At 45.2% G+C, this 16,201-nt stretch overlaps 1 protein-coding gene across 1 annotated transcript in view; it reads right to left on the bottom strand.

Moving 5' to 3' along the window:
• Positions 1–2,070: 2,070 nt before the first annotated feature.
• SFMBT2 (Scm like with four mbt domains 2) overlaps positions 2,071–16,201 on the bottom strand; it is a 216,486-nt gene continuing 202,355 nt past the window's right edge. The window contains 6 exon segments of the mRNA XM_007126577.4: positions 2,071–2,269; positions 2,271–2,416; positions 3,176–3,439; positions 3,821–3,987; positions 5,849–6,024; positions 12,037–12,146. Of these exon segments, the coding sequence (XP_007126639.3) occupies positions 2,071–2,269; positions 2,271–2,416; positions 3,176–3,439; positions 3,821–3,987; positions 5,849–6,024; positions 12,037–12,146 (1,062 nt within the window).

Genomic DNA, 16,201 nt, shown 5'->3' with positions numbered 1-16,201 from the left:
AGCCTATAATCGATTAAATTCTACCTATTTTTCTTTCTATAAGAGAAATAAGTAGGTATGTAAGGCCAAGTTTTTAGGTGATGTGAGCAGATGCCCCTTGTTGATCCTAGAAGTGGCCAAGTGTCGGGAATGTTTCCTTCTTAGATGCCTTGGCTTGGGAAGGCACGAAACTTCCCGAGATGTTGTTATAAACAGGGAATAAAGTCCAATTAAGGATGATTCAGTATCAGTAGTATTTTAGCCTTTCTCACAAATCAGCTTTGTTTTCACCTTCTTGCTTATTACCAGATATTTACGAAAGGAATCAACACGGAGCTTGTCTGCCCTTCACAGCACAAATAGCCTCTGTTCTTTGTCCCATGAGAGGCCCAACTGGAAAACATGCGTCAGTTCAAAGTGGCACGTGAGTCTCAAAACAAGACCTTGGACTAACACAGACCGATACCTTCTGTATCTGCCTCGTGGATAGTCCAAGGTCTGTACCAGGCATTCAGTGGGCGCAGACTGAGTGAACACAGGACCGGCTGGAACACGTGGTAAATCTGTGTCATCAGCGCTCGTCACGTATGCAAATGAGATGCTGTTTTCGAGGTGCTCCTGGTAATAAATACCAGATCGGAAAACTGCTGCATCGGGCAATGCTTTAAGCAGGATTTCAACCTTCTGCTTTGTTCTTGTTTTCAAGACCGAGATGCCGTTTCTCAACAAGCCCCAAATCATGTGAGTCCTCACGTTTCTCACAATTCTCTTTCTTTCCTGTCTGTGTGTTTAAATGAAGGGACATGCTCATTACCACGTTCTTTACGGACAAGGAACCTTTTTCTTTTTGTCTGCTTTTGAGTGTCGTCCAGAGAGGGCGTGCAGCTGGTGTCAGACAGAAAGGAGGTGGCCTGGCCTTCCAGCCACCATTCACTCGTTCGGTGCACTTACTGGGTGTCTACAGAAGACGCTAATGGTCCATCAGTGGAAACCTTGGAACACTGAGAACTCCCCTCTTCTGGGAGGAGCTGGGAACCACATTAATTTGCTTTTTACAATTCATTACTGCATTTTGGTGGCCTTGGGAGAAAATCTGAGAAATTCACTGGGTACAGGGGAAATCAGAGGCCTTTCTTGTTTTCTTAATGATTTAATGCTTGAATTACCCTCTTTCTAGACTATTGGTTTGTATGATCTAAAAAAAAAGCTAGATGGACATATAATGAATTTATGACATGGAAAACAGTACTTTAGTGAAATGCAAGGTCGCTTACACTGTGCAACAATGCAAGAAATGTCAACAAATTGAGCAAACATAGTAGAGCAAGTGACAGGCTTCCACTTGAACCTTCTATGTGAGGCCAGTGAGAAGTGTGCAAGGTGGATTATATTTAGAGCAGGGATTTGTTTTCATACTAACTTAAGGGAAAATATAGATAAAAACCCTCCTTCCTTATGGCACATCATTTCATCTGCTAGATTAAAAAATTTTAAGGTATAAATTATATCAATAGTTCTCCCATTTATCCATAATTTAGCATAGTACCTAACGTACCATAGGCTTTAAAATAATTTACAAAGAAAGAAGTGAAGAAAGTAAGAAAACAGTGACAAAAGCAGCATTAAATAAAACGCAATGGCCTGAGGGCTTCTGCCTCTGGGAAGATCAAGTAGACTTTTCCCTCTTTCTCTCGAGAAGTAAAAGCCCTGAATGTTATAAATAAGACAAACATAAGAAGACTCTGGAAGGTGAAGAAAAGAAGGCAGACCAGCCAGGGACAGTGGGACTCCAGATCTGACACGGTAGCCAGCTCTTTGAGCTTTTGTTTGTTGGCCTCCTGTGTCTTTAGTGTGACACAAGCTGGCAGCCCAGAAATGCCAACGGGCACAAATGAAAAGAGGGCTAATGGAAGCCTGTTCTCTCTACTGGAAAGGGGGAGCTGGGGAGACAAAAGCCTTTCAGACGACAACTGCTCCACCACGGGACAACGCGCACCCCACCCGCCAGCCAAGGCAGAGCTGGGAGCCCTGACCTCCAGCCTGGCCAGGCTGCATAAGACCCAGCCCTCACCAAGGGGCATCCGAGAAGCCCTAGTAGGGGCCGGAGCTCCCGTCTCCACTGCACGGCAAAGAGACCCCACGGAGCTGCAGGTGGGACCACACGTGGAGCCCGGGTCTCCTGCTCCCCTGCCCCCAGGGACGAGGAAGCCCCCCACACCCTGCCGTGGCCAAGCCCCAGGAAGCCAGCTGACACAGAAGACCCAGAGGCTCAGAACCAAAACAGCTGCTGCGCAGCAGAACCCCGTACCTGCTCCTGAAATATTTTGGCCAGGGGGGCACAGTCCGTCAGCTTGATGAACCTCACCACGTCTGTCACCGACCACTCCAAGGGGTTGCTCTCCAGGACCAGCCTCTCCTCCTCCTCTTGCTTCACCGCCTGCAGAGGGAAGGGAAACAGGAGGCTGTTTTATCACTTCCCGGATGGTGGGACCCTCTCTGAACCCTGAGGGCTGGAGCCGGGCTTTCTGGACCACTCGCGGCCTCCTCACTAGGCACCTGGACAGGTGCAGAGGTGGCCGGTATCCAGGGGTGCTCTTAGCAACTCGTCTGGGTTATGACTTTGCTCCAAAGACTTGTGTATCTTTAGAGGTTAAAAAAAAAGGCACAGTGACGGCCACTGTTGACCCCCAAGTTCAGGAGCTCTGGGGCTGAGTGTGGGATCTCTGGTCGAGGAGACGGGGCAGGAGCCGGTGTAGGCATGCGAGGCCGCTATGCCCCCGTTTACGTTCGTGACGCTGGCGCCAGCGACCTTCCAGCTGATCGTGTAACACGTGGGCTCAGGGGAGACCAGATACCCCGACTACACATTTTATAGCATCACAAGGTCTCCTAAGGAGGGAGAGCCTAGTGTTTAATGAGACCTTGAGAACTTATTCTGTCTGTTCTCCTGACAAGAATCCCTGTGGTTTTAAAACCTTCCAGAAAAAGAGGTGCTATTACTTCCCCCAGAACCCCATCCTGAGGTTCACCGTCCTGCTCTGTGGGATGCGGACTCAACCAAGCTTTCCGCCCCTGATTTAGCAACAGAGCCGGGGCAGCTGCTAGTGTCTAACTTAAACAGGGGTCCCCCAACTGAGGTCCCGTGTTGCCCCACTGGGGACACCAGATGGGCCAGCTGAAGTGGCCTGAGCTTTACCTCCGCTGCTTGCTGGCTGGAGGCCGGGCCCCCGGGGGCCCCCTCGGCGCTGGGGGTGGCCTGGGCCCTCCGGCCCCTCCGCGTCCTCTCCACGGGCGCCCGGCGCTCGGGCTCCGAGCCATTCCTCAGGGTCACAGCCCTCCGGGGCCGGGCGGAGGGTACCTCGGCCGAGGACGTGTCCGTCTGGTCATCACGGAGCTCGGAGCCGGTCTCCTCACTCCCGGTGTCATCGTCCAGGGCGTCTGCATCCTCCTCTTCACTTTCCTAGGAGGACGGCAGAGGCACTGAGGTGGCGGGGAAGGGGGCCTCCGGGAAGGCGGGGGAGGGGGCTCAGGAAGGCGGGGGAGGGGGCCCGCAACTCCACCCCAGACCCTCTCTTGCCCAGGTGCCGGTGCCACCCTCCTGGTGAGATTTGTCCAAGGAGGCCTCCTCGGAAGATGGATGCCATGGTCCCACCCCGGGTCCCACCTGCAGCCCCTTCCCAGTCGAGACGCTGCAATGTTAAGTCTGCGTTCGACAAATAAGGAGGGGGTTCTGGCAGTTCACGATTCTCACCGTTTAGCATCAAACTTCAACCCGGCCTTGGCTGTGAAGCCAGGGCCGCGCTTCCCGATCGAACGTGGGAAGCTTCCGAGCGGAACATACCTCCCCGGAGCCTGCGGCAAAGCCCACGGTAGAGGACCTCCGCTTCTTCTGCACAAAAATGGATTTTCGTCGTTTCCTGCGTCTGGCCGGTTTCGGGTGTCCGCTTTCAACACTGCTTTCTCCAATCGGGGGCTTAATGATCTTCTTTCTCTTCCCATAATAATAAGCTACAGGGAGAGAGACGATGAGATTAAAAACTTCATTAAAAGGTTACACCCATGGGCATGCATAGATGGGGAGGAGAGAGACAGGAGCAAGGCGGAGGGAGGAGAGAAGGAAAAGTAAAAGGAGAGGGAGGGGGAAAGTGAGAGAGAGATCATTCCTTCATCTGAGACCATCGAAACTTCACATCCCATTTACACCTCAGGTAACAGTTCTGAGAAAACAGCTCCACAGGGGGGAAACCTGTCCCCAGTGCCCTCGTGTTTACAAGGTGTTACGGACAGAATAGTGTCATCTGCCACCTGCACAGCCCCTCTTACAAGGTGTTACGGACAGAACAGTGTCATCTGCCACCTGCACAGCCCCTCGCAAATTCAACTGGAGAAGCCCTAACCCCCAATGTGACTGCATCTGGAGACGGGCCTTCAGGGAGGTGATTACGGTTAATGAGGTCATAAGGGTGAGGCCCTGACCCAACAGGACCGATAGCCCGACAAGATGAGGAAGAGACACAGTGAGGAGGCGGCCGACTGCAGGGCAAGGAGAGAGGCCCCAGGAGAAACCAGCCCTGCTGACACCTCGATCTGGACTTCCAGCCTCCAAAACTGGGAGAAATGAATGTCTGTTGTTTAAGCCCCCCGAGTCTGTGGGACTTTGCTGTGGCGGCCCGAGCAGACTAAGACAGAAGGTGAGCCAAACAAGCTTAGAGTTATTTCAGGAGTTTCTCTCTGCTCCCCTTCCTTGCCCCCAATACTGAACACAGTGGTGGCAACCACTCCCACTGGAGATGCTCCAACAGCTGCCCCCGAGTCTGAAGCTTGAAGAATCAACAAGCACAACAATGAACACCTCCTGGAGGGTTCTGGTCACGAAGGATTTCCCCATCTCTCGATCTGACCAAGACCAACTGGCAAACACACAGCCCAAATTAATGGGGCACCTTTTGTCTTTTCAAATAATGTTCCTTACCTACTACATAACTATACACTTTATTCTTTTCTCTCTCAGTGGAGACTTTCATTACTTCTGAATTCAATAACAGTTACATGTCTGTATTACCCCCTAGAGCAATAGTTAGAAAATTATTTACCAACTTTCAATAATGATTGATGTATTTTATCACTTGAATGTATAATCAACTAACTAAAACCTATTATGGGTCCAGTTTTCAATTATGATCAACACTGACATGCTTCCTCATTAGCCAAAGCCTCAACTGTTCCATATGGAACTCACATTATTCCATAAAAGAACCAGATGCACCAAAGGAACCTTTATCTATGGCTGGAGGCATACAAAGGAAAATACCAAATGCACGGCTCCTGGATGACAGCGGCTGTTTCCCACCCTGCAGTGAAGCACGTGTCCACACGTCCCCACACCACTGTACTTAGAGGAAAGTCACTCAGCCTCCACACCTCAAATTCCTTATATGCAAAATGACCGACTAGTGTAGGTTTCTTTCAGGACTAAAGCTGTCTATTTCCAGTACCTTCCACTTGAATTTGGTCCGTAAAGATGGCACTTATAAAACTGTCAAGAAACGCCATGGGGTTCTTGGGTGTGAACAAACACTTATCCATTAGTGTCTGACACCTAGAGGGAACCACAAAGCAGCTCATCCTGGAGTGTGGTCACAGCAGAGCTGGAGATATCCCCATCCCTTCCTTATTCTAGGAGAGAAACAAGTATCTACTAAGTAAACCTTAAAGAATTCTCCAGCAACAATTCCTAGGAAAAACTATGCAAAAGGTGTTTAAACAAAAACAAATAAACAAACAAACAAAAAAACAGCCCACCAACTACATGACTAGATGGTCTGCGGGTAGGCCCACAGACCAACGTTCTCTTCAGATTTGCACTTACTGTATTTGGTTTTGGTGTGAATGGAGCAGTTCTCCGGGCAGTTTTCAGAAACCAGCACAGGACTGAACAAATTTGGACAGCATTCGAGCTTGGCACAAACACGGCGGCAGAAATCTGCTACTTGGTCAGATGTTCGGACGATCTTGGCCACGGCCCTGTATGTTTTGCCTCTATACCTAGAAACAAAGAAGAAAAAGTGATGGAGAGACCACACACTTACTCAGATCTATTTTTGTTCAGTGGATTCCAAAGCGGCCCATTCACTTTCTAAAAACAAAGCAGGTTGTGTGTGGTTTCTCTGTCATTTGTTTTCATTGTTCCTTATGAGTTCACAAAAATATATACATATATATATATTTTTTTGCGGTACGCGGGCCTCCCACCGCCGTGGCCCCTCCCGCCGCGGAGCACAGGCTCCGGACGCGCAGGCCCAGCGGCCATGGCCCACGGGCCCAGCCTCCCCGCGGCACGCGGGATCCTCCCGGACCCGGGCACGAACCCGCGTCCCCTGCATCGGCAGGCGGACCCCCAACCACTGCGCCACCAGGGAAGCCCCAACAAAAATATTTTTAAGAAATGCCCAGTGCCATGGGCAATGTATGTGGCGACCAGGCTAAAACAGGATCCCAAAATAAAGATTCCCAGTTGGCGTATTCTCACCGGGGTCTACGTAATTGAACACCCCCCCAGAATGCTTCTGGAATCTAGACAGTGTCACTCGTTGCTCATGACCCTTGAGAAAAAAAACACTTTCTCCTCTCCAAGAAAAACCGCATGAAGTCACCAACGAAAAACTAGAAACCAGATCTTCTGGAAAGCAGGTTGGATGGACTCCTGTTTTAAAAATAAGTACTACGGCTCTCATCCAAATGCCTATTTAATAATGATGTAAAACCATGCTGGCTGAAAAGGTGAGCTCTTCGAAATAGTTTGAGTCACCTTTCAATACAGTTTTTAAAACTATCATTGGTACAAAAGAATGATAAACTTCTCAGTTGGCAACCGATCATATGTCTTTATTTACTTCACATCTCCCTAAACTTAAGAGTCCACTGAAATGAGAATACATCAAAATAGCTGGGCCTATTAAACTATGTTTTTAACGTGCACCCTAATTTTCAAGTTGAAATCCTGAACGATAAGTTATTTTCCAGGAAAACCGCATGTAGTGGTAGCTCTGGCTGGAGCACTTGTGTTCATTTTTGGAAAACTAAGCAAAATTGAGAGAGAAAGAACCACCAAGGAAGGCTGACCTCGTCAGTTTCCGCATCAGCAGTGTCAACCTGCTCCTTTACACAGCTGTCTGCAGATCTTCCCTGACTTCCGATGGGGGTTACATCCCAATAAACCCACCTTAAGTTAAAAATATCATAAGCTGGAGATGCATGTAGTACACCCAACCTACCGAACATCATAGCTTAGACTGGCCTACCTTAAATGCGCTCAGGACACTCACATTAACCTATGGCTGGGCAAAATCATCCAACACAAAGCTTATATCATAATAAAGTGTTGACTATCTCGTGTAATTTATTGAATACAGGAAGTGAAAAACAGAATGGTTGTCTGGGTCCAGAATGGTTGTTAAGAGTACGTGCTGTCCACCCTCGTGACTGCAGGGCTGATTGAGAGCACACTTTGAAACAGTACAGGAAGGCCGAGAACGATGGAGGGGCCTGGAAGGATTGCCTCCCTGCTGTGACCGTGGGGACCCACTCAGAATCTCAGAGTGCACACAGAGACTATTTTAAGAGGAAGACGTTTACGATTCAACAGATGCAGAAGGCAGCTTTCTTGGAGTTTCCATTATCTGACTAAAGGCAGAAATTTCTGAGAAATGAGGATCGCCATGAATCCCCTCTTTGGGGGGGCGCGTCTCATCCTAGGGATAAACCTACCATAAATCCCCTCTTGGAGGAGTTTCATGGCCTTGAAGAAGACAGAAAGGCCACTCCTGCCTGTATAAACAAACTGTTCCAAACTTTCTTATCTCCCAGTTTTTCTCCTAAAAACCCACTTGAATTCCCAAAGAAACCTATTTGTTCTTCCCCAGAGGCCTTTTCTCCCTACCCCCTTCCCCCCCACTAAGTTAGGGATGACTTAGGTATAAGCTCCAAACCCTAACTGTCCCTTTGAGTTACACATCATAGAGCACTTCTGTGTGTACATCCGTTGCACCAGGAAAGAAATGGTCTTTTTTTTTTTTCTTTTTTTTTTGGCTGTCTTTTGTCAGTTTAGTTTGCAGGCTCCCAGGTACTTAACCTAAGAGGGTAGATGAAGGGGTTTTCCCCCTGACATCAATAAGGAAGTGTGGGTAGCTTTCCATTAATTTCCTATCAGCCAAAGTAGGGATTTATGTCCACACGTGAGTGCATGTGGCAGGGTGGAGACAGACATATGAAGATGGACAAACAAGAGTTCTGGGGAAAACGGTCTCTTCTCTTTTAGTTAAGAGTTGAGAAAAATCAAAATGGATGTTGAGTCAAAAAGAAATACAAAGTGAAAACACCAACGCTGGTGCAAGGAGAATGACGTCAATCTGGCCTAAGTTCTATCATTCATCTTTCAAAATGACCCATATCAGGACCTTTTTAAAAAATCTTGTGATGCAAGATTTACTTGTGACAGGACTATGATGACAGTGGAGAATAAGGCTCCAGTCTGTCAAGCTGAATTCACATCCTCAAATATTTAAGGTAGAATTAAAAGGGGAAAAAAAAGATGATAACTGCAGAAATAAGGATGCGTGGCACACAGTGAGAAAAATCACTCTTCTCATTAGCAATAAAGAGTAAGAGATGGCCCCGACTTCCCTCAAAACAAAGCTTTTACTTCACTGGTCACAGATTCTTAATCTAGAACTACAGTCAGTGCAACACTAGTTTCCAGTCTTAAGATCCTCAACCTCAGAAATTTCTCTCTTCCTTCTTGATTCCTGTATTTCAAGTCATGGGAACTCTGTGTGATAAATGGGGTGGGCGTTTATTTTGTGAAAGACAACCTCTAATTCAGAACATCCTAAACTGGTCTGTGTGTGACCCAGAAACGCCACGCCCATAACCTGATGAATTTATTACACACCGAAATTCAGTCTTCTCTTCAGAAACGGGTTTACCCGCTTGCTTAACGTAATGTTTACGGCATACGTTTTCACGAGAGCAAATTTCACAAATCTGAGCAAAGTAAAAATTAACATATGGACCAACAAAATCTTTTTTCAGTGAAAAGTCTCTCAGTTTGGGAATCCTTTTTCACATAAATCTCCTTGATAGTCAAATATTACATCTTACTGTTCATAAAGCATGGGCATGAATAAATGCCCCCGAAAAGGTAAAATAAATGAAAACACATACAAAATCGTCACTGCTTATGAAAAAAGAAACGAAAATATCATTTCCATAGAGCTGAACATGACTCACCTAAAAGTAAAGATTTGACTTTATCGCTTTGCTTCTGCCTAAGTGATAATGAAATCTAGTTCACTCAAAATTACACCAGGATATTTCCACTTTAAATATTCTGCATAACTGTAACAAAAGAAGACTGGGAAAATCTATTAAACCTCCGCCTGGCTTTTATAAAGGTTGTCACAAAAGCCATTCAAACAAGAGTTAACAATTCTTCCCCCTCAGGAAGATTCTATAACATGTTGGAAAACACATGTAAATGTCTCTAAAAGCATAGGACTGGATTTTTTTTTTAATCCCCCTAAGGTATAGCCAGGTATAGCCTAAATTCCTCCTCCCGAAATTCTAAATAATGTAGGTCAATTTAGTAACTTCAATCCATCGGAAAGAAACAATGTCCTCTTCCAGAGCTGCTGAAGCGAACTACGCTAGCGTCCCCTTTTCCTTTCAGCACAAGCTATTTCTGGTTCTGCCTTTCAGTCCATGTTGAAGACTCGTTATATGATAGGCTTCTTATACAGTGTTCAAACATTTCAATAATTTGTTCTAGTATAAAAGGTATGGTTGTTGGCTAAATAGGCAAAATCACTGGGGGACGACTGTAGATGACAGTGTTCGTCTTTTCGTCTATTTACACATCAACCCTTGTCAATGTCACCCCTACCCTCTCAACTAAATGGGTCTTTTCAGAAGAGGAAAAAACCAATCAGAACCCCCCCAGATGCTAAGTGACAGCGTTCCCAAAGCTCTACAGAGAAGACTCTCACGCCCTTTCTTACTGAGAACACTCTCTGTGGTTTTATAATTCAAGGACCACAACCGAGACAACTGAATGCCTTAAACGCAGGTCTCCGCCCTCGCTGAGTTAACTTATTCACGAAAGAAAGCATCTTGGCCTTTGAGCAAAATGGGGAGAAGTCAACTCTCTCTCCTCCCTTTTGCACCAAGGAAAACATCAAAGTTATCAAGATCTAAAATGTTGTCGTTTTACATCAGAGGGAAAGAGGTGACTCAACATGTAGTATTATAAGGGATATTCCCGCTGACTGTAAATCTGTCACTGTTAGCAGCTGCTTTAAGATGCTACTGTGATCCAGACACTTGAAATCCAGTTCAGACACATATTTTCTCATTATAAGTTGCCGTGTAAGATTCTGCTAAGGAACGTGCTGTCATGTTTGATATAATAGGTAATACGTTGCCTTTACGATACAGCAGGGCTGGGTCGCGCTGTGTCTGTTTTGATTGTATCAGGCTGGTTTCATAAAAGCTCTGATCAACTTGGCAATGGAAAAATGAGTGCAAACAGTGCAAAGTGAACTCTCCCTGTCACTCTGGGAATCTGGAGTGAGTTTCTGGCTAGCTTAGGGAGCAGGGGAGATTTTAATGGAATTTAAGATTGTTGTACTTTTACTATTCCCATATCCTTGGGTGTATTTTGGATGTACTGAATTTTACAGAAAAATTTTAAAACCAGACGTAAGAAGGGTTTCTCTCTATAAATACTCGCCCGGGTTCCCTGCCACCACTACCAGTATGAATCGACATTATAACAAAGTATTCTACTGTGGCTGATGATCTCCAGCTTATATAAAGTAGAAAAATACAGAATGTTAGATTGGAAAAATAACATGTTTTATTTTTTTCTGGGCTACAGGTGAAGTTCAGTTAAATATTTCTTGGGAAAGAAGGGAAGGGTGAGGTATGGTCACCCTTCACTGACACGACACCTTCCAACAAACCAAAACTCTCCTTATTTACACGTATTCCCTTTAACTTTTGTGGTGTCGTGGAGTATCATTAGACCATACATGACTTTCGTTGAATCTAAAATTACAGAGATGCTCAAAAAAGACACAGGAAAAGCTGAGTGGATAACTAACAATGAATGCAAATAACTGTGAATTTCTCCACGTCTGTACTCAGTTCTGTTGTAAGCTAACCATGCAGGAAAATACCACTGGTCATATAAGTTATTTAATATTCCTGAATTTTCACTACAAATAGGACAGGCACTTTCCCTAAAGGAGGGCTTAGGTATGCCCTAGCCATTGAAAAGTAGTTCACTGTTTAAACGGCATCATTTTCCAAATGTTACAGCTAAGTGATACCTTTTGACACCATTACACAGGAAGTGGACCAGTGAAGATCTATTCCATTTGAAAAGAATTAAGTGGCTATTAAAAGCCCTCTCAAACCACCAAAACTATTATTAAACATAAAGTTATCTTGAGACATGGGTCTTCTTCTATCTGTCTCCTAAACAACTGAGTTCTCGCAAAGCAGGCCAGGGGGTGTTCCCAATTTCAGAGCTCAAGAAACTTAAAGCAAAGCAAACATTACCTTTCCAATTAGCCTGTTTCCAAATAAAATAAGTGACCAACTACATGTCCACCCACAGCCTATTAACCAAAACCAAAGAGAGGTATTGGTTCTTCCTATTTTTTAAAACTGTCAACTCTCAGAGTAAGGAACATTGTATCTGGCATAAACTCTACAGTATCAGATATTAAGATCTGTTAATGAAAAACGTATAATAATGATAAGAGAAATCCTCTCTTTATATAAATGTTTCCCTTTGGATCAAACAACCCATCAGTACATTTTTATTCCGAATATTTAACACAATAAACTCTGTGTGTGGTGCACAGAACTGCAGAACAACAAGCCTTCTGTTGGTTTCCACTTCTCTGGGCCATGTGAAAAAGAGGAAGGACAAGTTCCAAAGTGGCAGGCAAAGAATGCCGAGAACCCTGGTTTTCCAGAATTGAAAACACTTACTTGGCCTTCAGTGTCTCCTCCTGAAAATTCCAGTGTGGGTCTTCCACCAGCTGTAATTCCCGTAATACCCTTCCAGGTTTGTAAGCTGCATTGATGAGCATGCTAAGAACCTGTTGGGAAAAAGGAATCGCCGTGAACGTCAACTGCATCCATTTCTGCTAAAACAAGAATGTTTTAAAAACCACTCCGCTGATACTTCAAAGCTGTCTGCCCTGCACCTCCCGTCAGCAATGGGCTGGGATGGAGTCAGAGAGAATGTTTTGCAGCTTGGCACCGACGTGCTCGCCATCAAGGGGATAGAAAGGGCGGTGAAATCCGACGCCTCTGCCCGGGAGAGTGTGAAACACTGGCCAGAGGGGATGGCCGGCTCTCACGAATGTTCCTGGTTGCAGAAAAACTGAACCATTTTCTCCAAAGAGCCATGGGTCATCCTTCAACTGGATTCCTCTTCAGTAGTATCGGTTACTAAGAATTCCATTTTATCCTTAAAAATATATTTCAAAAGGAACACCTAAGATGGAGATGGGAGGTTTGTTCCAACGCTTCTGGATAAGCTTCAGATACTTGTACGGAGGGCTAACAAATTACCTGAAACTCACCTGACGCTGACCCAATTTATGGACATTTAACATTAGGACATTTCTCAGAGACGTGAGTGTTTCGAAAGGAAGGCTGAGCGTCTAACTCCATCTGACAGCTTCCTCAAGCTACCCCTTCACTCCCAAGTCCCAAGTGCGAGAAATGAACACGTGGTCAGAACCACTGCAACAGTCCCAGAGGGACCAGACATCTCCCTTCTAAAGCCTCAACTTCACGCTCTGAGGCACTCGTTTCCCATAAGCAAATCCTCATTATCAATGAACATTTATGAGTTCTGGCATGCTCGTGAGCTGCTGTTATTTGGATAGAGAGCTCAAAAAAATGTGAAGATGCAACGCAGCACATAAAGGAACCCTGAGACCTCGGGGGCTTCATTTCATGAAACGCCCATTCGCTGAGGATCTGCCCTGTGCCAAGCCCTGGAGCATACAGACAGCACACAGCACCCGCCGTTCCTGAAGCCCCTCCCCGTCCAGAAGAGGAACGAGCCAGGCACTGAGTTCACGTGCCATGTTTCAGAGCAAAACCCCACTGAGAGAGTGAGAAAAATTCCTTATTGAGTTGGGAGGACACTGGCTATATTGCTGAGGCACCTACTATTTTGTGAAGGAGACCAGCACAGTATTAACGGGAAAAAAGAAGATGAAAAGTATGCTGCAGAAATTTTCAAGTCCCAGTTTTCATGTACCTGGTGTGTTCTGGAATGTAATTGGTGTGGTCTGCACCCTGATTTAATTAAGAGAAACAAAGCCTTCTCATAACTGAGGATTCGATCTTGAAATATTCTATACTCTGCAGTCAGCATGGCAACTGTCTTTTTCTTGCCTGGGTGGCATTTTGCTATGTTCCCAGGTCCCTGTAAAGCCCCATCAAGAGAACATGTTTCAGCCAAGACGCTAAACGGCCAGGACACAGCAATACAAGCAGTTCTATTGTGTTTGTTTTCTCTATTAGAATAATCATCTGATTTTATTATTTACTGTCAGGACAATTTACAGAAGCCGAGTTTAAAAATAAATCCATTTGAAACTGGCTGAAATCAGGCACCAAGTGTTTATCAACAGACAATGAAATTTCAACTGAATCTTTTCATTGTGTTTCGTTGAAAAAACCCCAGAGCTACATCTTATTTGCTGCATAGAGAAATGCATTTTGTGACTGTGAAAAGAAAATGCCTTCCAGAGTTCAATTCAGAGTGGAAACAGGCAGCAATTAAATCGTAAAAGGCATGTGATATTGAATAATTTTCCCCTGGCTTTTCCCAATGTCACATCATTTGTCTCTAAATTCAACAAGCTCTCTATAAAACTTTGGAATTGTGAGCTGAATAATTTATGTACCTGACATCTTAGTGTATTATAGTTACTCCATGAAAATAACTAAGTTGACAGCTGTTATTATGACCCAAGTTAGACTGAATTACTGTACTTTGCAAAACATCAGAATTCAAGTTATTACACCCTTGATCACAAAGGGTAGCTCAGACCCTGCCCCCAATTAACTAACAGGATGTTAGCTGTGAAGCTGATGAACACTCTTCCCAAAAAACTGGCATTAAGATTGCTTTGAGTATCTCAAGGAGGAAATTAGCGCTAGAGCAATGCCTCACTGGATTTCCTAGGCTTCATGAAATGTTTATTGGGAACACGCTTCTACACAGAAGTCCCCACAGTATATTATAACAGAGAAGCAATAGCCTTTGTAAAGTTGGACAGATATGGGATGGGATCCCAGGTCCATCCCTTAGAAGGTAATCAAGCTTAGGCAAGATGCTTGATTGACTTTCCTCATCTGTATAATGGGGGCACTGCCATTTACCTGGTTCACAATGAAGGGGGTCAGAACTTGTCACCTCAAAATATGCCACTCTGGCATAGGATTAATTTTGCCCTGACACAACTGAGAAACAGCAGACACTGCAGGAACTCTCTGCCCTCCCCCTTTCTGCCTAAATCACTGTGAAAGTGTCCCCCTCCCCACTCTTGGACCAGGAGGAAAACAACCCTTGTCACTGGAGAAACAAAGATGGCCCAGAGACGACTCTGCACAAACAAATCTTACTAGGGAAAAAAAACCCCTTATCTTCTGTTAGATTCCCGCATCTACTTAACAGTCCTGGAGCCCAGACCCCTTTCCCTTTGTCTGATCACCTCTCCACAATGTACTGTCTTTTATTAAAATGGTATGTAAAAATCTCAAGCCTAATGGCTTCTTTGGTCTTTAATTTCTTTTCTGTTTTCATTTCTTTCAACCCTTTTCTCCTGTTAATCTGTCTTTTGTCAGTTTAATTTACAGGCCCTACACACTGAACCTAAGAGGGTAGAGGAAAAGATTTTCTCCCCTGTAATAAGGATGTTATGAGAAATAAAGGAGGTAACAGCTCGGCATATAAAAAATGTTTAAGGTAGCCCTCTTCTTGATATCCAAGCAGTCCTCATCCACCCACAAAATAAACTCTCCCTGAGCCTTCATCTCTCTATTCTCACTGGCCTGTATTTATGTTTCAGTCTCTCACCTTCGCAAAATAACTCTCCTTAGAAGCTCCTTTCTTGCTACTGCCTCTTCTTCAGAACCCAACTTCTCAAAAAAAAAAAAAAAGTCTATACTTTTAAATTCTTCATCTTTAATTCTCAACCCACCCAAATCTGGCTTCTTCAACCAGTGCACAAGACTGAAGGGCACCGATGACCTAAGTCTCAAGTCCAATTTGCGCTCCCATCTCTCCGAACCTCCGAGGACTCCGACAGTGCATTCCACAGCCCCGTCCTGCTGCGCCTCTTGTTCTCCTACCTCTGCTCCATCAGGCGCAAAAAAGTTTGCTCAGAAAACGGTGAGTGAGTCAGTTACAGAAGAGAGAAGGGTCATCAGAGGGAGGAAGGGACAAATAGAACAGAACGTAGGTGGTGTCGGCAGGGGAAGAAGCAAACAGCGCCAAGCGTCTGGTACCCGGGAGCCCCTCAGTGAATGCGTGTCTCCTTCTCTTGCCCCTGCCTTTTCAGGTACAAGGTCAGCACTCAAAGGATTCCGTAAATCGATGGGATTTTTTTCTGTTCACTTCGTGAAATCGCGGAATTCCGTTATTTCCTTTCACATGCACTATCATGAAAACTTCTCCCCGAACACCGAAAGTAACTAAGATCGTTTCCAACCTCAACTATATCATATGATTAAAGTTATAACAATGTTGAAAGTGCAGGAAACCACTTAATAGGAAAATTAGTTCTCTGAGTGTTAAAATTAGAAAACACTTCAGAACGCAAATATGAGCTCCCACAGCTCAGGTTGGGCTAACTTAATGGAAAGAAGACAGGTTCCTGACCTCAAAGGTTTGTCATCTGTTGAATTCTAGTGGCCCCAGGGTGGGAGATGTCTCTTTAGGGCAAACATTTAGAGAGAGACTGACCCGCAGGGAAACAGGAAGGAGGATATTCTCTCTCTGGTGAAGTCAGAAGAAGGATCTGGATGCAAAGGAGCCCCCCCTCAACATGTTCACTGTTACAGCAGACCTTTCTGCTCTGCAGTCTATCCAAGAGCCACAGTTACAATAATTAGCTTTTTATAGAAA

The sequence above is a fragment of the Physeter macrocephalus genome, chromosome 11 (assembly GCF_002837175.3).
Source record: "Physeter macrocephalus isolate SW-GA chromosome 11, ASM283717v5, whole genome shotgun sequence".
Taxonomy (NCBI): domain Eukaryota; kingdom Metazoa; phylum Chordata; class Mammalia; order Artiodactyla; family Physeteridae; genus Physeter; species Physeter macrocephalus.
The sequence above is the reverse complement of the archived record's forward strand: the minus strand, read 5'-3'. Positions and strand labels throughout refer to the sequence as shown.